Genomic DNA, 24,238 nt, shown 5'->3' with positions numbered 1-24,238 from the left:
AACGTCGAACTATGTTGCACAACCCATATGCCCTGTAACTCCCTCTGGATGCGAACTGTTGTACGCGTATGCTTTAGGTTCAGAACATGTTGTCATTTATTGTGAAGTGGAAGAAGAAAAGTGTGTTTGCGGCAATGCCCAAAGAAAAATCGTTAAAGTCCTACTGGCTGGAGCCGTGGATCAGAGGGGATCCCAATTTCACTACGGATGGAAGGATAGTCGGTGAAGCTTGCAGTAAGGAGGTAAGTTCGTTTTACCTCTTTTTGTGATTGAGAGCTATGATCGCATTTCATTGTAGGCCTATTAATTTATGTATTGTCCCAAGTTGTTTTGTTGTAATGCTGTATTAGTCATGAACTTTCAATTATTCTTTTATATCGCTAAAATGTAAATAATCATTAAAGTACTGAATGAGGAGTTAGAACGCCGATGGTCTCTTGTCACAGAATGGATTAACATTAAATCGGTATTTTGAACTGTGATTCATTTCCTGTGAAAATAGAGATTTAGAATTGAAATGCAATTTTGAAAACACCATTTAAAAAATTGTGAACCAAGCTCGATAGCTGCAGTCGCTGAAGTGCAGCCAGTATCCATTATTCAGGAGGTAGTGGGTTCGAATCCCACTGTTGGCAGTCCTGAAGATGGTTTTCCGCTGTTTCCGAAGTTTGATAAGCCACGATTTTTTAAGGGCGTCGGGTACTTCCGTGCAAGCACAAGGCATCTAAAATACATAGAGTACAGTAATCCAATGACTAAAGCACTTGCACAGGGGAGCCAGTATAGATTTCTCCTCTTTCGTCACCATAAGGCCTATCTGTGTCAGTGCGACACGAAGCCATTAGCAAAAAAAAAAAAAAAACATAATAATAATAATAATTCTCCTCGTCTTTGAATCATGTTTTCTTTCTTTTGATTTCATTGTGTGAGGTTAAGTTTGCCGGTGAGTTATCGAGTTATTCAAGTGCATTATTTGAATACTGTAAATGCATCTTGTTGGATACATTTTGGAAATAGTTTTTTTTCCATGGCATTTGAGAGCTTTAAACTGTGAATCAAGGTTCACTGCATGCAGAAATGGGTCTTAGAATATATTGTGACGCCGCAAGGGTTGGCATTTCCGAAGTACGTGTTGGCGGTTAATTCGAAATCACGTACGTCCTGACAACTTCGAATTAATGAGGTTTTAACTGTAAATGCTTATATCCCCTGAAAAATTTCGCGAATGTATTCTCTGTTTGACTTAAAGTACAAATAATTCACTCTCTTATACTACCTATATTTGACTACTGTGACACTGTGTTGACTGAAATAACCTGCGACAGTAACAAGAAACTGGACCAGAGCCTGAACAGCTGCGTAAGATATATCTTTAATCTGCGATATGATGCACGTATGTCACCTTAATATAAGGAGCTGTCGTGGCTTCGAGTGCACCAGCGCCGTGTGAACTTCACATGATATCACTTCTGCACAAAGTACTTTCCATTAATACTGCAGACTATCTGTCTTCATCTTTTTCTTTCCTCTCGTCCTATCATGAACACAATATAAGAACTGGCTCCTCTCTTGCCATACCTGTAAACCGCGCTTCTGTGTATAACCGCTCCTTCATAATCTCTGTGTCTAGGTCATGGAATTCGCTACCTGTGAACATTAGAGACAATCCTTCTCATCGCAAGTTTAAAGTGGCTTGCCGCGAGCATTTGCTGGGTACATCCCGCTGACTTGCTGGATAATTGTTGAGTGAATGAAGGAATGAATGAGATGAATGAACAGATTACTGTTGTTACATCATTTAAGTGTACGTTATTTTATGTATTTTAAAATTAAGGATTCTTTCATTATTATTATTACTATTATTATTATTATTATTATTATTGCTATTAATATTATTTGTTTTATTTCTATTTGAAATTATATGTTATGTAAATGTATACTCATCTAGTGGTTAAGTGTAAGAGAGGGCCTTGAGCCCTAACTTCGCCACCAATAAAGACGTTATCTCTCTATTTGCAGCAAAGAGGTGAGTGAAACTTGTTTTATATTTCTCCCTAACGAGTTATCATCAATGTAACAAAATAAACATTGTTTTTAATTGATGCCTATTAAAATACGTAAAATTGAAGCTCCCTGAAAACATTTTAGAACCTATTTGAGAGTCTAAGTCAGTTAAAGTAACATTTATGCACCTAAAATTCTGAGGTCTAGTAATCACTATTGCATATTTCTGTGGTGGTTGGAAGTGTAGTGGGTTGTCTAAATATGAAATGTGTTAGAACAAACTCAAACACCCAGTCTCCGAGCTACAAGAAATAATTAGACGCGATTAAAATCCCCGATCCAGTTGAGAATCGAATCCAGGACTTTCTAAACCAAGAGCCTCAACGCTGGCCATTCAGGTAAGGATTCGGACAAAACGAAAAAATTATTGAGTTTCATTATTTCTATCAGTATTAACATTCAACTTTCGTAGCAGAACAAAGCAAAAATCATTATTTCTATCAATTTTAACATTTAACTTTTGTAGTTTCAATTTTGCCGCCTGATGTTTAAGGTCGGACCGCCAGTGTGCAACTGTCAACATGTGTCTTAGTTTAGTACCGGAAAATGCGGAAGGGTTCAGTATTGTCCACAGTGTATTTGCCCCCAGTAAGGTGGGGAAAAAATAAGAAGGATTTAATGTCCTATCTTTTAGGTCTGCACAAAAACATACAAACCAGGTTCCACTTCAGGTAATACTTCATAACTAATTTAGGACTGCAAATGATTATCTTAAATGAGTTAGCATATGCCTTTTTAAGTGACTATCTTTAGCAAACATATTATTACACACTAAGCATGGTATAGTCCTTTGCGCCCAGAGAGTATCATGGCTGTGCTGTCTGAGTAGCGTGACAGTGGGAAATCGAGGTTCACTGCGCTGTATGAGGGGTGTAACAGTGGATAACTTAGTTTTCATGCACTGTCTGAGGTGGGCGACAGTGGGGAGTTGAGCTTCACTGCGCTGACTGATGTGGGTGGCAGAGGGGAACTCAGCTTCACTGCGCTGACTGAGGTGGGCGGCAGAGGGGAACTCGGCTTCACTGTGCTGACTGAGGTGGGTGGCAGAGGGAAACTCAGCTTCACTGTGCTGACTGAGATGGGTGGCAGAGGGGAACTCAGCTTCACTGTCCTGACTGAGGTGGGTGGCAGAGGGGAACTCAGCTTCACTGTGCTGACTGAGGTGGGCGACAGTGGGCACGTGAGTTTCACTGCTCTGTCTGACGTGGGTGACAGTGGAGAGTTGAGCTTCACTGCGCTTTCGTCTGACTCGGGCGACAGTGGGGTGTTGAGCTTCACTGCTCTGTCTGAGCTGGGCAACAGTGGGGACGCGAGTTTCGCTGTGATGCATGACATGGGTGAAAGTGGGGAACTGAGCTACACATGGTGAGCAAGGATGAAAACTATTCACAAGATTGCCTTCTAGAGCACGACGGAAAACATCTGATTTCAAACGGACTCTGATCATTCCTGACACGCCTTGGTTGTCCGTAGATTCATTGTCCGGTTCAAAGAATCCACTTGCCGGTCGATAGCTGCTTTCGCTTTCACTGCAACATATCAAGTGAAAGGCATAAGAAACAACAATTACAACAATACACATGCAATAGGCCTTTGTAAAGAAAATGAAAAGTACAATAATAATTAAAAAATTAAATATTATACAGTAGAACCTCGATAATTCAAAGTGATGGGGACAAAAAAAAACAACTTTGAATTAGATCACTTCGAATTAAATGAATTTCTGTGTAACAAAATAATACTGAAAATAATTAAGTTAGTGTTGTATTCAAGACTCAAACCTGGAAACCTCCAATCCTCAACACAAATAGAGCAGAAATTGTAAGAAAGATAATTTGCATTTTTTCCAATATAGAATACAACAAGAATAAAAATAAGCTGGAAAAATTGGGTGTACAGTACAGAGACTTAGGTAATAATAAAGACGTCTAGGGTTCATCAGTCTTAAAATTTACATACCTAAAGAGACTGGTCCGCTCTTCCTGAATGTTTAGAACACACCTATCCATTATTATGATTAGTTTTTCATAAATATGAAACTATAAACTGAAGTAACAAAACTGTTGTCTATTCTGCTATCGACAGAAAGGATGTATGATTGCAGCGGATTTCACTAGACAATTGGAAGCAATTCACAGGCAGTGTCTACAAACACGAAAAGAATAGAGTAATACAATGTGGACACAGTAAGAATTTTGAAATTGACTAGTTATACAGGTTAACAGGCCAGAAATTGGGTTAAGTGCGCCACCAAACCGTTTCCGGTCTGTAGTGCTTTATATCCTATATTTACGAAGAAAAATAATTCCAGAGTTATATATGGTATGAAGTACTCGTGTAACTATTGTAAGTTGATTATAATCCAGGATGCAATGATCAATGTACACACAATATTCTATTTGACTTATTCTGAAACCATCAATACCCCAATGTTTGAAACACATGAAAACACAGAAAAACTTTCCAATCAGAACAGGAGTTAGACAGGTTGATGTCTCTCCTGCATTCTCTTCGACTGTGTCCTGGAAAAGATCATTAGGGAATGGAGAACGATGCTACCACCGATGACCTCATTCTACTGGCAAACAATAGAGAGGAGGCTACCTACAACTTACAGAGTCTTTACAGTGTAGCAGTTAAGACTGGTCTGAAGATCAGCATCCAGAAGACTGAATTTATGACCAATATCAAGGAGGTCCCTTCTACAATTCCTCTCACAGATGCTACCATATGAAAGGTACCTGCACTTAAGTACTTGGGAGAATGGATCTCTATGAATCACAACAAGAACCTAGCCATAGATGCCAGATGTACCAAGTTTGAAAGGGCTTATCACTCGTGTCGTAGTATCTATTCATCTAAGTGCCTCTCCAAGAACCTCAGACTCAGACACTACAACTCAAGTCATCAAACCATCTGGTCTGTATGCTACTGAGTGCCTTGTAATGACCAGCAAAGGCCCCCTCAGAAAGCTGGAGTTAAAAGAGAGGAAGATCTTGAGGAGGATATTAGGACCAATCAGAGAGGAAGGAGGCATTTACAGAATCCGCCATAATGATGAACTGTATGAACACCAAGAGGACATTGTCACGTCTATAAGGAAAAGGCGCCTGACCTTTTATGGATTCCGAAAGACTCACCAACAGGATATTCACAGTAACACGAAGAGTCGAGGCTTCTAAGAACAAATGGTTCAAGTCAGTTAAGTCGGATATGGAACAACTAGATATCCCACTGGGACAAACTCTGACTGACTACTGTTCCGTCAAGCCATCCGACACGGAGTTTTCCCAACGTCCCTTACAAGTAAGAAGACTACAGGAACTAAGTGGACAGAGGAGAGAAATCTGGCTCACAGTCAGCAAATGAAGGAGTATTGGAAGAAGAAGAAGAAAGCAACAACTTTACAGAAGAGTAGCTACAAGCCCCGTGGTCCTCAGTAGGCCTAAACAACAAAGAAGAAGAAAATAGAGGGAGAACAATATGGCTTTAGACCGAATAGATCCACAATAGACTTTATATTTACAGTGCCAACGATAATGGAAAAACATCTGGAAAAGAACAAGGAAATCATATTCGTATTTTTTGGATTTGGAAAAAGCTTATGAAACAGTTAAGATAAAACATGTATGAAAAGGAATGTACCAAAATCATTAACCCAATCACTGTCAAACCCGTATATACCGTATTTCACGGCATAATCGTCGCCACCGCGTAATCGTCGCATCCTTTATTTTCAATACAAAAATCGGACTTTAAACCTTTAATTACATAATCGTCGCACGTCCAAATTTTGTTCACTAATCTGGTTAAAAGGTAAATGGAACTGCAACGTAAGTTGCACATGAATGCGCAATTTAAATACGTGTATGGTTTATGGGCAATCTGGCAACACAGTCATGTTTGCGACATGTTGCACAACGTATAAATAAATAATACCGGTATATGTACGAGGCATGGCTTACCGGTAGACTATCGGCAGTTTGACAACGTGGTCGCGAGACAGTGTACTATTTATTCACCACCTACATATTATGCTTACCGGTAGGCTATCGGCAGTTTGACAACGTGGTCGCGAGACAGTGTACTATTTATTCACCACCTACATATTATGAGTTCCCATTTGAAATACGTAAGGCTGTAAGTTATCGCTTATCGGCAACGTCGCCAGGAAATACCGGCTAGGTAGGTTGAATGGACCTCGAACCAGCCCTCAGATACAGGTAAAATACCCTGACCCGGCCGTGAATTGAACCCGAGGCCTCCGTGTAAGAGGCAAGCACGCTACCCCTACACCATGGGGCCGGCTCCTGTGTTATTGCGCACGAAGTGAAATCCAAGACGATAACGCAGATTTCCACGGAATTATTCAGCCGAATTATTTACGATGTCTCAGTTGTCATCGCTAGACTCTTATCTTACTACTACGTCATAAGTGTCCAGGCATGGGATGAAAACTTTTATCCAAGCAGTCAAGATAATTATTATCCAATGCTATTAAAATTTTATTTTATAAACTCGTCAGTAATGTAATGTAAAATCATCAATAACTGGGAAGAAATATTAACCTAATTACCGTATGTTTAAAAGAAATTGAAAAAAATGAATGTTTGTTACTGACGTCTCGGAATACAGTCAACTATACAGTAGATCTATACCGCGCTAGCTAGAGCTCCGGTTTGCGAGCTTTGCGCAAGAGCAGTAGTGTGTCGCAACCAACGAGCTAAACTGATAAATTGTTGCATGCTTCCTTGCTGCCTAACAGTATTGGCTGCTCTGGAATGGACAGATCACAGATGCATTTATTTGTTTCAGATTTACGTGATTACTGTAGACATGTGTGCGTGAGAATTTAAGTTTTTAATTTGTGTTTTGGGTGTTTGCAGAAATAATTTGTTTTAATAGTGAACAATTACGGAAAGTCATTTATATCGCAAAACATTAACGTGTGAAGCATTTATAAGCGATTATGGGTAAATATAGAAACTATTCTGCGGGCTTCAAGCTATGCGTAATTGCTTTCGCTGAACAGCACGGGAACAGAGCTGCAGAAAGAAAATTTTCTGTGAGTGAAAAGTTGGTGCGTGACTGGCGGAAAGTAAAAAACAAGTTAAAAAGCACAAACCCTTCTAGACGCGCGTTTAGAGGTCCTAAAACAGGGAAGTTTCCTATAATTGACGAAGAAGTGTTTAGGTATGTCAGTGAAATACGTAACAATGGCTGCAGTGTATCATATGAAATGTTACAAATTAAGGGACAGGAGGTAGCGCGCAAACACAACATACCGGTAACTCAGTTTAAGGCGACTCGTGGGTGGATTAAGGGGTTCATGCGACGACACAATCTGTCAGTGCGAAGGAGAACAACACTAAGCCAAAAGTTGCCTGCTGATTACACGGACAAGATTGTAAATTTTCACCGATTTGTTATACGTTTGCGCAAGGAAACTTCGTACTTGCTTTCTCAAATCGGTAATGCCGATCAGACTCCAATCTTTTTCGATATGCCTCGCAACAGCACTATTGCGCTAAAAGGATCACGGAGTGTAATAATGAAAACCAGCGGTAGTGAGAAGTTGCGATGCACGGCAATGCTAGCCATTACAGCTGACGGGAGAAAGTTGCCGCCTTACATCATTTTCAAGAGGAAAACGATGCCTAAGAATATACAGTTTCCCCGTGGAATTCATGTACAAGTGCAACCAAAGGGTTGGATGGACGTAGAACTCATGCTGGACTGGGTTAAAACTGTGTGGAATAGAAGACCTGGTGCACTACTAAAACAACCAGCTCTGCTTGTTTTAGATAGTTTCCGAGGTCACCTCGTGAACGAAGTGAAGCAAATTCTCACTACAAATAAGACACGATAGATGGTCATTCTTGGTGGCCTAACATATGCTTTGCAGCCACTAGACGTATGTGTTAATAAACCCTTTAAAGACCACTTACGTCGATTTTACAACGAGTGGATGACGAGCGGCGATCAGCAATTGACACCCGCCGGAAATATCAGGCGTCCACCCTTGGACTTGTTATGCTCGTGGGTGAAGAAGAGTTGGGATCTTATACCACCTGAACTAGTCTCCAAGAGCTTCAAAAGGACTGGGATTTCGAATGCACTAGACGGTTCCGAAGATGACGCAGTGTGGCAGGGAGACGAAGAATCTGATACTGGTATTAACAGAGGCGAGGACGGCGCATCAGATAGCGAAACCTGCGATAGCGACACCGAAGATTTGGAATAAATTGCGTACCGGTAAGTCCGCATTTCACAACAAAGCGATAATTCTTTGCAAGTGTAATATTTTAACTTTAATACTCAAATTAATGACAAATTAACTTAATACGTTCATTTTTATTTTCAGGTTGGAAAAACGTTCGCCAAATTGTTGCGAAAAATTATGAATTTTGTTTTAGACTATTTTAATTATTTTGATGTATGAACGCGAGTATTACGTGCATCTTAAATTTGTATCAAATACAATTTAGTTATAAATACATTTTTTGAGTAATACAAATACTGGTATTAAATATTCATCGTATAATGGTCGCACCCTACAATTTTTTTCGAAAATTTTGGTATAAAAAGCGCGACGATTATGCCGTGAAATACGGTATACGTTTTTTGAATGCCATGCCAAGTCCGCCAAACCCGTATATACACGTTTTGGTGCCGTGTGTACTTCACCAATCTCACAAATGAACGCGATATAATGTCAGGCATTGAGATTCCATGGAGATGCTCAAAGAAGTTCTGTACTGCAGACATGCCACTCTATTTCGCGTGTTTTAAAAGCGATTTGGTGTTATTTCAGCTTCGTTGGAGTGGAACATCTTTGCCGCTTACATGCAGCCATCATGGCGTCTTGAAGTATACATTCATCTCTTGTTGACGAAGAAACTGAATTATTTCCTCATAAACAGTGATTCTGGAGAGCTGTATTTTGATAATGAAGTTGGAGAATATCTAAGTGGTGACATTGAACTGCAAGAAAGTGCAAGACAAAGTAGTAATGATGAATTTCATGTGGAATTATCACCCCTTCCTCAGATAAATTATTTTTTCCCCAAATGTAAATGATTTTGATATTACCAGTTCTTGGATAAAGAATTTTATATTATATTTCAGTAATAGTATCACCAAGCGGAGTAGCCACGCGTATTAACATGCTACGGCTATGGAGCCAAGCTCTGCACTTGGCAGGAGAGTGGGTTCGAACCTTATCAGCTGTCTTGAGAATTTCTTTTCTTTTCTTTTCTTTGGGTTTCCCTTTTGCACTTCCAAGTAAATGTCGGGACAGTTCCTATTCATAAGCCACAGCCGATTCCTTCCACTTCTGTACCCAGTTTCATTCACAATCATCATCATCATCATCATCATTCATTTCATATTCATTATCTTCTCAACTGAGGTTTGCGTCGGGAATGGCATCTGGTCATAAAATGTGGTGCAAAAATATCTCACTTCATCCCCGACATCGTATTGGGCTGCAGGGCTAAGGGGACGATATGCATTACATTAATAGTATCAGTAAATATGTATCTGTCAAAGTGCTTCTTCCTTTTAAAAAAAATTTTAAAAAAAAAACTGCCCACAGGGTTCGGCTGGTCATCAAAACTCGGCAGTGAAAAGGTTAATTAACAAGATAAAAATGTTGCATCATGAGAGTAAAAGCAGTGTACAAGTGGGAGTGATGACTCAAACAAGCAAGGAAGTGCACCAACACCATCATTATTATATTAATGGCTGAAATCATAAAACGTTTAAAACAGAGTATCGGTAGTGATGAAGTGAATGCTTTGGTATTTGCAGATGATGTGGTGATTTGGGGAAAGGGAGAAAAGGAAGTACAAAGGTGACTGGACATTTGGAATGAAAATCTGAAGGAGTTTGGAATGGTAATTAGAAAAAGAAAACTGTAGTCAAGCACTATGGAAAAGAGAAAAAGAGAAGCCAAATGAACATAGACTGATAACGGTTAGAGAATGTAGAACCTGAAATTAATAACAGACTAAGTAAAGGTACAACATTTTATCCTCAAGACAGAGAGCTTTTATGGGATGACAAAGTACCCAAGAGAACAAAATTAACATTATATAAACAGTATTTCATACCAATTGTAACATACGGATTAGAAACACTGGTAACTATTAAGAGACAAGATAGTAAGATCCAAGCAGTAGAAATGAAATTTTTATGAACGTCGGTTAAAAAGACAAGAAAAGATACAATTCAAAATTTTAAAATCAGAGAAGAGCTAAATACAGAACCGTTAGTACAGAACATACAGAAAGCAAGACTGAAATGGTTCGGACATGTAAAAACAATGGAAAAGGAACAGGTAGCAGGAAGGGAATTGGAAAGAGAAGTTAAGGAAAAAGAGACCTGTTGGAAAACAGAGAATAAGGTGGATGGATCAGATCTGGAAGGACATTAGAGAAGCTGGACTGGATATGGCGGAAGAAATGGAGCAGGGAAAGTGGAAGGACAGAAAGGAGTGGAGGAGGCTTGTTAACCTCACCCAGGCGACTGGAGTGGGACATTGATGATGATGATGATGATGGTGGTGATTTACAATATATTGAAGTTGCATTATTTACCAATATGTCCAACCAACCACTCAGCTCGGGAAACACTTTACTGTCTAGCCAAAGTTTATTAAATGTACACTGCTTGTTAGCCATTGTCATGAGTTTCAAGGAAGCATCCTAGAACTGAAATAAAAAGGAATAACATAAAAATGGTTGAAAGAAATGACACTAGGGCACAACAAAAATTGTAGAATTGTTATGCACTTCTTGTGAAAAAATACCTGAAAAAGAAATGCTACAATAGCCTGGGTTACATCAGACTAGAGCCTAAAAATATCCCCTCAAATCCATCATTGGTGAAGATTTCCCTGACTTTCTAGATTTTTTGTCAATTTCTCTGACTTTCCCTGACCAAATGTTTTTCCCCTGACTTTCCAGAATATGGACACTATGGTGAATCTCTTTGCATTTCGCAGAGAACTTTGCTCTGCGCCTTCAGAAAAAAATCTCGACTGTTCATGAGGAAGTCTACAAAGATATTGTAGAAGACTTATTGTTTCCTTGACATGGCATAAGCCCAAAAGCCCATATCACGTCTAGAAGTACGGGCCATGAAAGCACCAATGTTACCATTAAATCGCTTATCTTGATTACTACAAACAAAACACCAGTATTTACTACGCTGAAGAGACAAAAAGACACACACACACACACAAAGATAACCAATTTTTAATAGGTATTAATTTCTCTATTGTAAAAAGCATAATGAAGTATCCGCAAGTGTGTTATTCACTAATTCTTTCCTATGAAAGTAGGGTAGGTGTAAGAAAGGGCCACGAGCCCTAACTTCACCACTGCTTAAGTCAATAAATAAATAAATAAATAAATAAATAAATAAATAAATGAAAGTCTTAATATTTTATTTTGGGACACCACCTTCTGCAAGAGGTACAAATAGAAGGGTCCTAAAAATTGTATACACACTTCAACATGAAAAAAATGCACAAAATCAGCATGAAATTTGCATTACTAAACTTATGTAGATTGTACCAGGCGGTATACCTCTACGCCACATATTTAAATCTCGCGTCAATATAACCTCCTCTACTGGAGGAACAGTGAACTTGGAACTAGACCTCCTTAAACTTTTATACTCAGAAGATGTCACTACCCTAATTTTGTGATTGTGAAGTTTCCAGTACCGGTACTGCATAAAATTCTAAGCGTTTTGCTTACCATTTATCAAGAAGTTTGGATTTTCTGCAACAGATGTCACTACAAAAATTATGATCATGCACCCTGGTGCGAAGTGAAGGAACTTTTTTTAAGAAATTTTGTATGCATAAGTTTGTTCTTTACTAAATTATGTTCGTTCATTTGTGGGTTGGCAATACTGATCTTTTCTTTCCGTCAGGTTTGAATTCAGCCAATCCCTAATTTCTGTAATTAATTTTCGGCCTATCACAGGCTTCTTCTTCGATTTGATGTGTAACTTTACGTTAGCCAATAAAAGTAAGAGGGCGTGGCTTGATTATTCATGAAAGGTCTCGAACTTTCCCTGAGGGTTTATAAACTGCAGATTTTCACAGCTCTTGGCCACTTGATCAACATCTAACTAAGTGTGTGTATGTGAAGCAGGAGGCGGGAGGTGCCTTTTTCATCAGGCAGCAGTTCTTCAGCAAGGTAATGGCCCTTTAACATCTTTATTTCTTGCTAGCTCAGCAGTTTAACCCGAGGGATAGGTCCGAAACTTTAATATGTAACCTACTTCTCTAAAATGTAAGTTCTGCTGGCTAATGTGAAAATTTTCTAAAATCTTTAACTGTAATTCGGTGATAGAGAGTGATTTACCCTCTTGAGCTCCCCTTCATATTGGTTTGAGGTGACTACGTTTTGTAACTGGTTTTCTTCCTTTCTGTAATGTCTTAAATTATTCTTATAAGAGTCACCTCCATAGTTTGGGAATAGCCGCTGTGTCATCGGCCTAGTGCCCTTTAGGTTTTAAGAAGTTACATCGAGGAGTGCAAGCATTCGCCTCCTTTCATTTTGTGTTCAGGCCATTTATTTAACTGTTATATCTTTTACACGAAAGCCCTGTAGGTTGGGTACGAGATACCCCTGGTTCATTTTTGTAAGTTGTGCCTTGATGGCAAGAAATTGTAAGGTTCTAATATCGCCTTGAATAGGCTTGAAAAACTAAGAGCGTGTCAGCTCTTTTCTAGTGTTGTAAAAGTGCCTCTGGAAGGCTTGATGTTAAAAATTGGGGGCAAGCGCTCCATGTATTGAGGGGTGTTCTGCCCTTGCATAAAATGGTGATCTTTGTAAAGCCAAGTGTGTAGCTCAGGAATTGTTAAGTGAGGACTTGAAGCCCAAGTTCTGTTTATACCACTAATCTTGTCTTTACTAGACCTATTTTTTTACTACTGGTACCTGTGACATTATTACTTGTTGGTTTTGTTTTAAAAGAGAAATATATATATATATATATAACCTTTGTTACAGTTTTAAATTAACTTTGATTTTGTAGTTAGATCCATTCACCCCAGCACCTTCTTTCACCTCTGCGTCCACAGATACCCCGGAACAAGGTATGATCGACAACTGCAATCACTTTAGATGTTCAAAATGTCCATCATTAGCATCCATACTCTTCTGATTTGGGGAAAGCATTGCACGAGCAACAGAAGCTAAAATGTTCACTACCGAGCTCGATAGCTGCAGTCGCTTAAGTGCGGACAGTATCCAGTAATCGGGAGATAGTGGGTTCGAGCCCCACTGTCGGCAGCCCTGAAGATGGTTTTCCGTGGTTTCCCATTTTCACACCAGGCAAATGCCGGGGTTGTACCATAATTAAGGCCAAGGCCGCTTCCTTCCAATTCCTAGGCCTTTCCTATCCCATTGTTGCCGTAAGACATATCTGTGTCGGTGCGACGTAAAGCAAATAGCAAAAATGTTCACTACGATTGTTCAACAAGCCAACTCAATTTCTCCCCAGGGTGAAGGCAGTGTAGCTGATTTTTGACGGTACTCTATTTCCTTCAAGGTTTCCCCACTCAGGTAGATTTCAAGGGATGTTTTGTTAGAGGAACAAGGAGAGAATTCAACAGCACCTCTTCGTCCTATCGTGGTAGATTGTCATCAAGATGGCAAAGTGACTGTAACCCATTTTAGAAACAACATAATACTACATACACTTTAATACCATATTTCAACTCAAGTTTTTAAAATTTTATAACTTTTAAAGAAATGTATTGTATTTCTCCAAATCCAAGACAACCCCCACTTTTTCCTTCAAAAAAACTAAATCAGGCTTAAAAAGAGCTTTGTAAAATCATATGAATGCCTTTCTTGTACAGTTATAAGCTATACATTTCATTTTTGTTCCGTATTGAAGTGCAATTATAAGAAATAAATTGACCTTTTCAATACAATATATCAAGTAAATAATATTACATCAGTCTTGGGGCTAGTTTCAGCCACTTACTGGTCATCTTCAGCCAAATAATTAAACAGATTATATGATAACTAAAACTTATGTATACCAGACAAAGACAATGTTGCAGGAATAATTATAACATTAAAATACAGGTAGACCTTGTTATACGCGATAGTTATGTTCCGTGGAATCGTCGCACATACCGAATTCGCATAAATCGAGAGTCATTTTATATGTAAAATATAGGGTTAGGTTTTGGTTTTCTCACATATAAAGTTTAAAATAGCAGAGATTCTTAGTATTTTTACACAAAATAACCATTATCATGTTTCTGAAACGCAGTTTAATGCAAACTTTATACACTTAAAAATTTAACACAAACACACAATAATAAAGTAAACTCTGCATATAAGCTCTTGGCTTTAGCTTGAATAACAGTTCCAGGGAGAGACCTGTGTTGCTGGTTGTGATTCTCAATCCATTCCATTCTTTCGATCGCTTCCGAGCGAGATTTGGTCACTCTAGTCACACTTAAGTTAGTAGAAGATAGAGCAGTTTTTCGAACTGATTCCGCATTGTCACGAACAGTTCTCACCTTACATTCACTAAGTCCCGAAGCACGCTGAACGTCAAGAACACACTCTTGTTTCTCATAGCGATCCAAAACTTCTAACTTTGTTTCTAATGAATACGACTTTGGTATCCGTCTCTTGGCACAGGCCAGAGCAAAGTGTAGTTTCCACTAAAGTCTCAGTCTCATCCATGGCTGTGACAATATGGAAGCTGCTGGAGTATGGGTGGTGCTGAGTAATGACACTCGGAGTACAAATAGAGTCTGAGTGTTATGAAAGGTGTTGCTCATAGGATCAGTGTGCTGCAGTGGCACATCCTGGACCAGTGAGGAAAGCAATGGCAAACTACCTCACTCCTCATCTTGCCTAGTACGCCTCATTTGGGCTCTGCCATTGGTTTTTGCGGTTTCCCTGTAACTGCATAGCCTTTGGTGGTGCTATTTGAGGATCCAACCAGCCTCTGGGCTGATGACCTAACAGACAGACGACTTTGGTACACGCTTCTTTCCTTTGACAGGCACACTTTCTTTCCTTTTACCCGACGTTTTAAATACGAAACCTGTTAAGTGCAACTTCACAGCCCTACTAACCGGAACTGGACAGAAAATGCGCGTAGATATGCGCTTGCCGCGTTTAACCTTAGCGCGCGACGTAGTGTACATTTCACAGTTCGGCACGCATGTGTGTATCCGCCTTAAAGCATTACAACTTCCACGTACTGTTAAAAGATGGCAGCACTAGACTTAAAACCAAAATCGCATATAACGAACCCGCGTATAATGGGGTTTACCTGTACATATAATAACAAAAATGATGGTTCAGACATTAGAGATTTACTTCCTTGCCTGAGGTCCTAAGTCAACTTAAAGACATCATATTACGACAAGAAGATCATATGCAAGAAGATCATAAGCAGAGATTTTTTAATTTTTACAATCTGTTTTACGTCGTACCAACATAGAAAGGTCTTATGGCTATGATGGGACAGGAAAGGACTAGGAGTGGAAAAGTGCAACTATTCAAAATTTGAACTTCATTGGCGGTTTTTCTCTGTGTGTCACATACATTTCACCTGGCACGTGTTTCCTCTCAAACTTAAGTTCCTAAGTTTTTCTCTCCCCTCTTAACTATTTGTGATGGCGACTCAACACACTGAAAGTTTTAGACAAAGAGGTCCACAACCTCGCCATAATCACTTATTGCTTGTTTCCGTCTTGTCTCACTTGGTTTCGTTCGTTTCTTCATTAGGTTTTAACACAATTTTTAGCGTCAATTATGTAAAAAATGTTAACTTCTTTCACTGAAGATGTCTCAAACAAGTTGATTTTTACTCCATCTAATGATGGAAATATGTACGTATTGAATTGTTTTTTATTTCAGTCATGTCTCTTGTTTTTCTTTCTTGCCTTCATTATGTTTTTAACACTTTTTTAGCATCTATTATGAAAATAACTTTAACCTCCAACGAGTTGAAACATATTTGACTATTATTACTCCATCTAATAACAGAGATGTGTACGCAATGAATAGGAGGACATCTTATATTTCCTTCGTAAAGTCTCTTGGAATGATGACAGCCGGTAGCAGCGAAGTTGGCGGCACAAGACGATAATTCAAATGAAAGCTGTGATCAGGTTTACTCAGGTTTACTGTGTGGTAGGCGTACTGCTCAACTTGCAGATGACTGGCTATTAAGTTATTTTGTATCAATATTGCATAATATGATACCCTTATGCCTTTTCTTTATGGGATCGAGTATGAAGTAAGACGAATCTTCGTAGCGAGTTTTTACGACCATATGCCCTTCCTGACGTCAACCTCATCAGAGGAATTAATGAGATGTAACGAATGACGTGATATAAGAGTAATTAAAACTGACTATATTTACTTTATATATAGGCCTAGACCTAAAAGTTGTGTTCTTTGTTTATCTTTTTACATTGAGAAATACTGCCCTCCATTAAAAATAGCTAGTATAAATACATTCATAGGTTTGTTAAAGAATAGTGTAGAATGTTTACATGTACAATTTATAGCCAAGAAGTCATGTGTTCACTGCACAAAATTTGAGGTTATCAAATACTGAACCCCCCTCTACTTATTTTGGCTGTAAAAGTGGGGGAAAAAAAAGGGGGGGTCTAATACGTGAGTGAATATGGTATTTACATAATATTAATACATACTTGAGTCATTGGGTTCACCAAATTAATATGTAAATACTGTAAAACTTTTTGTTTGATAAATCTTCATTATTGTCAGCATAATTGTATCAAGTACATCAGAGTTCAAATGTTTAGCTTGACTATCACGTAGTGCCGTGCGCAAGCAGTGTCTGGATTAGCATGGAATTGCACGTGAGCACTCGATTCTGCGTGACGTCACAAAGCCATATGGCACTCTGCAGTAACCGAGTCGTAAGCCCCAGTGCTACATGATTACGAATGAGCAGTAGAACACTAGAAGTTCAAAATACTTTGTTATGTCTTGTTCATGATAATAACACTAAAATAATTCAATTTTGTAATTAAAGTTTATCTGTCTGATATTATTACTGTCAAATTTTTCACATTCATTTTTACGTAGTATGCCCCGCCTGGCTACTCATTCCTGCCACCCGGCTGATGAAAATGTTTGGAGAGAACACTGTGTCACTATCTTATACATCACCTCTTCACACTTCATTGGAACTTCCTTCCTCCACACCAGTTTCTCACACACTACAGAATGCATTTCCCTGTTGAATCCTTGAATCTCCATGTCCAACCAGTATCAGTTCACTTGAAGTTCTCCACAATTTCAAGGTTTTGTAGGAATGAACTCCATGGATGAAACTGTGCGTATAAATCGGCTTTAGTGGTGAGGTCACGTGAGGCGAATGGAAGAGGATAGTTTAGCAAGGAGAAAAATACACTCAGTCATGAAAGGTAAGAGAAGCACATGCACACCAAGGCTAGATTGACTAAAGAAAGAAGAGAGGAGCCACAGTGCTAGTAGAATATAGAGTACTGTACTGCGGAGGTGCATAGTTAATTCACAAACACATGCAGACTGAATGCTAAATGATATAACAGTCCATAATCAAATTAAGATGTATGAAAGATAAATCTCTTGTACGTAATTTAATTAAGTAAATTTTGTCACATACTTTTCATCTTCATCATCACACAAATCCACCAGAAGCACATCACCTTCTTCTTCTATGATATCGGGACTGCTCTCCACATAGCTCTCCTCTGTTCCGTCAAAAACCTATCAACAATTCAGAATATTTTTATAATCACTAATTAATGGATACAAGCACATTGAAATTCTAATTTTTAAAATGACAATGTTTCATATTGCTAAAAGCGTAGCTAATACCTAGGGTAGAGGCTGATTCACTTAGGATTAAATACAGTAGAAGTCTGTTACAGCGAGAATTCACAACAGTGGAAAATTTACTCGCTATAGCGGATTGTCGTTATATTCGTTTTTTGTAAACGTCGGAAAACTCCCATACACATTAAACGGCAGTCAGTTTGTTCAAAACTTGCGTTTCCGCCAATGATATCCACACTACGGCTTACTTGTTTGTTATTTTTCGAAATCCGATACTACGTGAAAGTGTACGTTTAATTTCATTCCCAAAAAATGACAGTACCACATTTCTCTGAATCCAAGACGAACCCCATTTTTTCCTTCAAAAAATTTAAATCAGGCTCAAAAAGTGCCTTGTAAAATCATATGAATGCTTCTGTTGTACAGTACACACTTTTAGACTATTTTTGGACGCCGAACATTGGCTTTCATTATGCCGCATTTTCTTGCGGCCCCACAATTATTCTCTATTTCCGCGGGTTTAATGACCATTAACTTAAAACTGGCATCATAATACTGAAGAGAACCTGTTGAAAATTTGCCGACAATACCTATTCCATGCGTCTCTACAATACGACGATCCTTCAGGAAAATATTCTCGCTGTCTATAAAACTGTTACGGTACTTTTACTCAGTGTCAGATATAACCAGCTACTGCTACACGCACGTCTCACTTGACGTGTTCGACCAACTTCAGCGGCTAGCGATGTATAGGCCTAATCGCGGACGTTGAAGGTCAATGAACGAGTTTATTGCTCCACGGTATGGCCATTCCACCCTTGAGTTTTTCGTGCACATACCTCACAATTTCATCTTCGACTTCTTTAAGGCGTCCTTGTTGTGGACCACTGAATGCATTTTTTTGTACAGTACATATTTTTTTAGCTATCTTTATCTTCAAACTGACACCAAATATTGGCTTTAGTTAGGCCTATGCCATATTTTCCTGCAGCTGCACAATTATTCCACATTTCCGAGTGTTTAATAACCATTAACTTAAAATTGACATCACAATATCGACGAGAACCCGTTGAAAATTTGCTGGCAATACCTGTTCCACATATCTTTACAATGTCCATCATGATAATATTCTTGCTGTCTATAAAACTTAATTTTACTAAAAGTCAGGTACAGTAGACACATAACTCTGCCACTGAGTAGCAGTGGCCTTTCTAAGAATTCGAAGGCTAGCGTGTTTTGATGCCATTCTGCAGATTTGAGAAACGTTTTTGTAGAGGCTAACAGAATCATGCCTTTGCTGGCAGGACCTAGTGTTTACAGTGCACTATGTCTTCTGGTATACGCTAGAGCAATTTTGTTACTTTCATAGACCTGTCTCTGTCTTATCCTTGGCTTTGACAATATGAAAGTGACCGAGGTATGAGCGATGCTAGTAATGCCAATCCTTATGCAGCCAGTCCCTGCTATGAATGGTGTGAAAATGTTGCTCATAGGGTCGGTTGGTGTATGCATTTCAGTGGGCTAGGCAGACTGATATGTAATAGCAACTCTGGCTCGGTGAGGAAAGCAACAGGAAACTACCCCACTCCTCATTTCCCTAGTATGCCTCTTCAGTGATGCCTAGGCCATCTATGACAGCTGATGGCAGAGCTGTTGAGGATCCTACCAGCAGCATCGCTGACGGACTGAACATTAATACATACAACAGAATGTCATTCTATCTTCACTACTTCCCGAGATCCAGTGACGTTACACACAGGCACTGTACAACCGGTTGTCACAGCTAGCAATGTATAATAAAGAGGCGGTTGTTTATTGTCAACAAATTTTGTATGTGCGTGCACGTGCAGGGGTCAAAAGCAGCAGCGTGATTACCGCGAGAGTTGCCAGCGATATTAATTACTGTTAGGCCACGAATGCAAGACGACCCTTGATTTTTTTTGCACGAGATTGTGAGGGAAAAAATGTCATCTTGGATTCGGAGAAATACAGTATCACTCCAGAGTTTTCTTCTTCAAATGGTGTCACCTTACCCAACCATATATGTGTCATGAAAACATATTTGAAACGCATGTAGAGAAATGAGTTATCCTCGCTAAAAATGTACATGTGAATAGCCTTTCCGAAATTTAACTAGATGCAAGAAAATATGAACTATCCTCTGAAATCAGTGATGTACTTTGCCACATCTTGAGGTGTATCACATTCTTACTTAATTTCAGCATATAACATTAAAATTAAGAGATCGTTTAGTTCAGCCGTTATTTTTAACATGTTAACAACTGCTATAATACCGATATAAATGGTCCGTTATTGGACATTTCAGATTCCCTATGGGAATCAACATCTATATCATCTGATGGCCAAGCAGGCATCAATTTTTGGTAATGAGACGAAGTCTCTCAGTGCATTGGCACTGCCGGTGGCTCCAGTTAGCCTACGCAGTGGCCTCCACGGTATGCACTAGCCAGCGTATTGGTAGGTGTGCTAGGTACCAACTGATGAGCCTACCCTAGCACACGAGGGCGAAACGCTGGCAACCAAGAATGAGTTAGCTGGAAAATTTATAATGTCCAATAACGGACCATTTATATTGGTATTATAAATTTACTCATTCAGGACAAATATTTCAGATTCCCTATGAGAATCAACATCTATATCATCTGATGGCCAAGCAGGCATCAATTTTTGGTAATGAGACAAAGTCTCTCAGCGCATTGACACTGCCGGTGGCTCCAGTTAGCCTACGCAGTGGCCTCCACGGTATGCACTAGCCAGCGTATTGGTAGGTGTGCTAGGTACCAACTGATGAGCCCACCCTAGCACACGAGGGCGAAACGCTGGCAACCAAGAATGAGTTAGCTGGAAAATTTATAATGTCCAATAACGGACCATTTATATTGGTATTATAAATTTACTCATTCAGGACAAATATTTCAGATTCCCTATGGGAATCAACATCTATATCATCTGATGGCCAAGCAGGCATCAATTTTTGGTAATGAGACAAAGTCTCTCAGTGCATTGGCACTGCCGGTGGCTCCAGTTAGCCTACGCAGTGGCCTCCACGGTATGCACTAGCCAGCGTATTGGTAGGTGTGCTAGGTACCAACTGATGAGCCCACCCTATCACACGAGGGCGAAACGCTGGCAACCAAGAATGAGTTAGCTGGAAAATTTATAATGTCCAATAACGGACCATTTATATTGGTATTATAAATTTACTCATTCAGGACAAATATTTCAGATTCCCTATGGGAATCAACATCTATATCATTAACAACTGCTATCGGCCACGTTATTTATGCATTTATTATGAAAACTTGTTATCCTCTTTCATTTTGAATTTTTTTTTTTTTTAGAGAACAGCAGACGTTGGGTATTACTAATCCACTCCAACATCCCCTTTGAATGTCGACAAGAGAGCTCGCAAATGCACATAGTGAGAAAACTATACCATACCAAAGATAATCAATCGCATTTTGTGGCGAACGTTTCATCTTCCTTATTCAAACTGCGTCACCTATCCTAACTTAACCATACTATACACATGATGAAAACATACTTCAAGCACCAATAGAGAAATGATAATCTTCTCGCTATGAATTTACATGATAATAAACTTTCCGTAATTTAACCAGATGCGAGAAAATGTAAACTAACCTGTGAAATCAATTATGCACTCTGCCATATCTCGAGGTGTAGTATCCCATTTTTACTTAATTGCAGTATTTAGCACTAATATTAAGCGATAGCTTAGTCAGCCTTTATTTTCAACGCATTAAGAACTATTATCAGACACGTTATTTACGCATTTATTACAAAATTATGTTCTCTTTCATTTCATTTCATTTGTAACAAGGAAAATCAAATGCACCAGTAAATCTACCGACACGAGGCTGACGTATCTGGGCACCTTCAAATACCACCAGACTGAGCCAGGATCGAACCTTCCAAGTTGGGGTCAGAAGGCTGGCGTCTCAACTGTCTGAGCCACTCAGCCCGGCCAGTTTCACATCAACCAGAACTAGGAGAGAGGAGAATTCTGTTCTATACTAATACAAACCAATGTAAGATATATTCCAGACTATTCAAAAGATTGCACAGAAACTTTAGTAGGTCTAGTCCAAACAGGAACTATTAGTCTAGGACGAAACCCTACATCAAAGCAAGCCTGGGAACGTAAGGAACAACAAAATAAACTACTTATTTTATCTTTTTTTGCAAAATGCTCTGCATTCCTAACAATTCCTGCCATCTTACTTTATACTAGGAAGCTGTGAACACTTGCATAATTTTCTGTGTATGCCTGGATTCGAAGCATCCATCCGTTGTCAGCCCTCATGAGTGACTGGCACGGTAATCTAATATCCTTTCCATATCTCTGATTCAAGTTTTACAGTGTTCATTTTGCATTCTGCCACAACAGAACACTTTGCACAACCTATTAACTAGTTTGTATGAGCGATATGTGTATTATAAAGGCATGGAATAAACAGCCTGTTTTTGGAATAGTCCTTTTATTTGGTGTAAAGATATCATACAGTCCTTTTACCTGTGCAAGTCTGCCTTGTTTTACGTCAACCATAAGGACTATCAGTGTTGGACAAGTTGGTTAGCTTCATAAATTACAAGGGGCTAAAGGACCACCCTGTATGTTGATGATTTAGCCATTTCAGTGTTTATGTTGATTTAGCTATTTCAGTGTTTATATTGTGTTATCACTGAATAACAATCTAAAGCATCTAAGCAGCACATTGAAGAATAGGGCAAAACATACATGTTACATAAGTAGTAATAAGTAATAAGTAGTAGTAATAAGTAGTACTGCCAGGCTGACTGAATGTTAACTTTATTTAAGACCAATCTTATAAAAACCAATGATGTGATTAAGAGTTGAACATACTCTTCTGTCTAGAAATTAGACACAGATAATAGAACTACAGTGGAACCTCAACTTGATCATTCTGGAAACATTTTTAAAAGATGTTAAAAGAAAGTACTACGACTACTTTTTGTAAAGAAGTATAAAGTTATAAAATGTGTACTGTTATTATCATTCCATTATTCATCATTATTTGTTTTAAGTGCGACCATAATTATATGTGCTTTATGTTTAAGCAGACATGCCAACTTTCAAAAGTGAAAAATCAGGAGAAATTTCGCAGTGAATCGCGACGTATTACGACACATCGCTGATGGCAGAACAAGTACAAATTCATTATAATTCAATACATTAACAATTCTATTTGCTCATATATATATTTTCCATCATTTACATGTGAATACTGAATACTGGACATACCTGAACTGTAGGAACATGTGACTTCTCATCCTTCAACATGGTGATCACATTACGACTAATTGTTGTTCAACACACCAGTAGCTGACTTAGCCTTCTTCAGAAACTCGGAACTAAACTTTTGCTCAAAGCACTTGCCTTGCTGAACTGATTTCAAGGTTAAAAGTTTCTCCAAAGTTTGTTCAGACAGCAAGGATCTGAACTGTGTTTTTGTCTTTGTGACTCTGCGAAAAATCCTTTCAAGTTCTGCATTTCTATGTGGAATTGATGAAATAGCAAGCATCATCTTAGAGAGTCTGTCATATTTAAGTACACCATCAGCTGATTTCATCTGACCTACCAATGCCCATTGAACATCAATTCTTCCTTTTGCCAGGTCTGTTACTTCGAGCTGAAAGTTACAGAACTGGGAGTGCAGAATATCAGTTTCTTTATCCAAATGTTCCTTTTCACTAGTCAAAATGTTCGGACACTTGTTTATGAAAAATCTAAGGCTAGAAAATGATGCCTTACATATAGCAGAAATATTTGAAACTTCTGCATTAATTAAAACTTCTTCATTGAATGGAAATTAGTGTACCATGTAGTCACACGATGAAGAGAAACACTTTCTAACAGACTTAAAGAATATGCACTTTTCCTCAGACTTCCCTATCATCAGATCACAATCATCCTTTTAATTTGCTGGAGTATGATAATCTACATCAAGAGAGGAGGATCTTTTAATAACGTCTGGTTTCACAAAACTTGCCATCACATTCTTCAATAGTTCCTCCCAAACTGACCCAATAAGTGGATGTGCGGCATACTTGACTGAAGAGGTACATTTGGATTCTCAAAGATATCCATAAAACTTGAGAGAATAAGGCAAAAAGATTTATGTAAATTTGATGAAAGGAACATGAAAAGTCGTTCTTCACGTGACAATGCATGGCTCTTAGTGTCATAAGTAGTTTCATTTTTTTAGTGAAACTGATGACTGTCTTTTCCTTTTAACTGAGGAGTGAGGTGAAAT

General features: G+C 38.7%; 2 protein-coding genes across 4 annotated transcripts in view; one reads left to right on the top strand and one right to left on the bottom strand.

The window, feature by feature from the left end:
- The window catches only part of LOC136881759 (alpha-tocopherol transfer protein-like), a 212,260-nt gene that overhangs the window by 18,495 nt on the left and 169,527 nt on the right, over positions 1-24,238 (top strand). The window lies entirely within an intron of this gene.
- Positions 2,771-24,238, bottom strand: part of LOC136881787 (uncharacterized) — a 38,412-nt gene continuing 16,944 nt past the window's right edge. The window contains exons 5-6 of the mRNA XM_067154224.2: positions 17,749-17,852; positions 2,771-3,593 (exon numbers count right to left, since the gene is read on the bottom strand). Of these exons, the coding sequence (XP_067010325.2) occupies positions 2,771-3,593; positions 17,749-17,852 (927 nt within the window). The remainder of the gene's footprint in view (positions 3,594-17,748; positions 17,853-24,238) is intronic.

This window comes from Anabrus simplex, chromosome 10, assembly GCF_040414725.1.
Source record: "Anabrus simplex isolate iqAnaSimp1 chromosome 10, ASM4041472v1, whole genome shotgun sequence".
Taxonomy (NCBI): Eukaryota; Metazoa; Arthropoda; class Insecta; order Orthoptera; family Tettigoniidae; genus Anabrus; species Anabrus simplex.
This window is presented reverse-complemented; position numbering and strand designations above follow the sequence as displayed.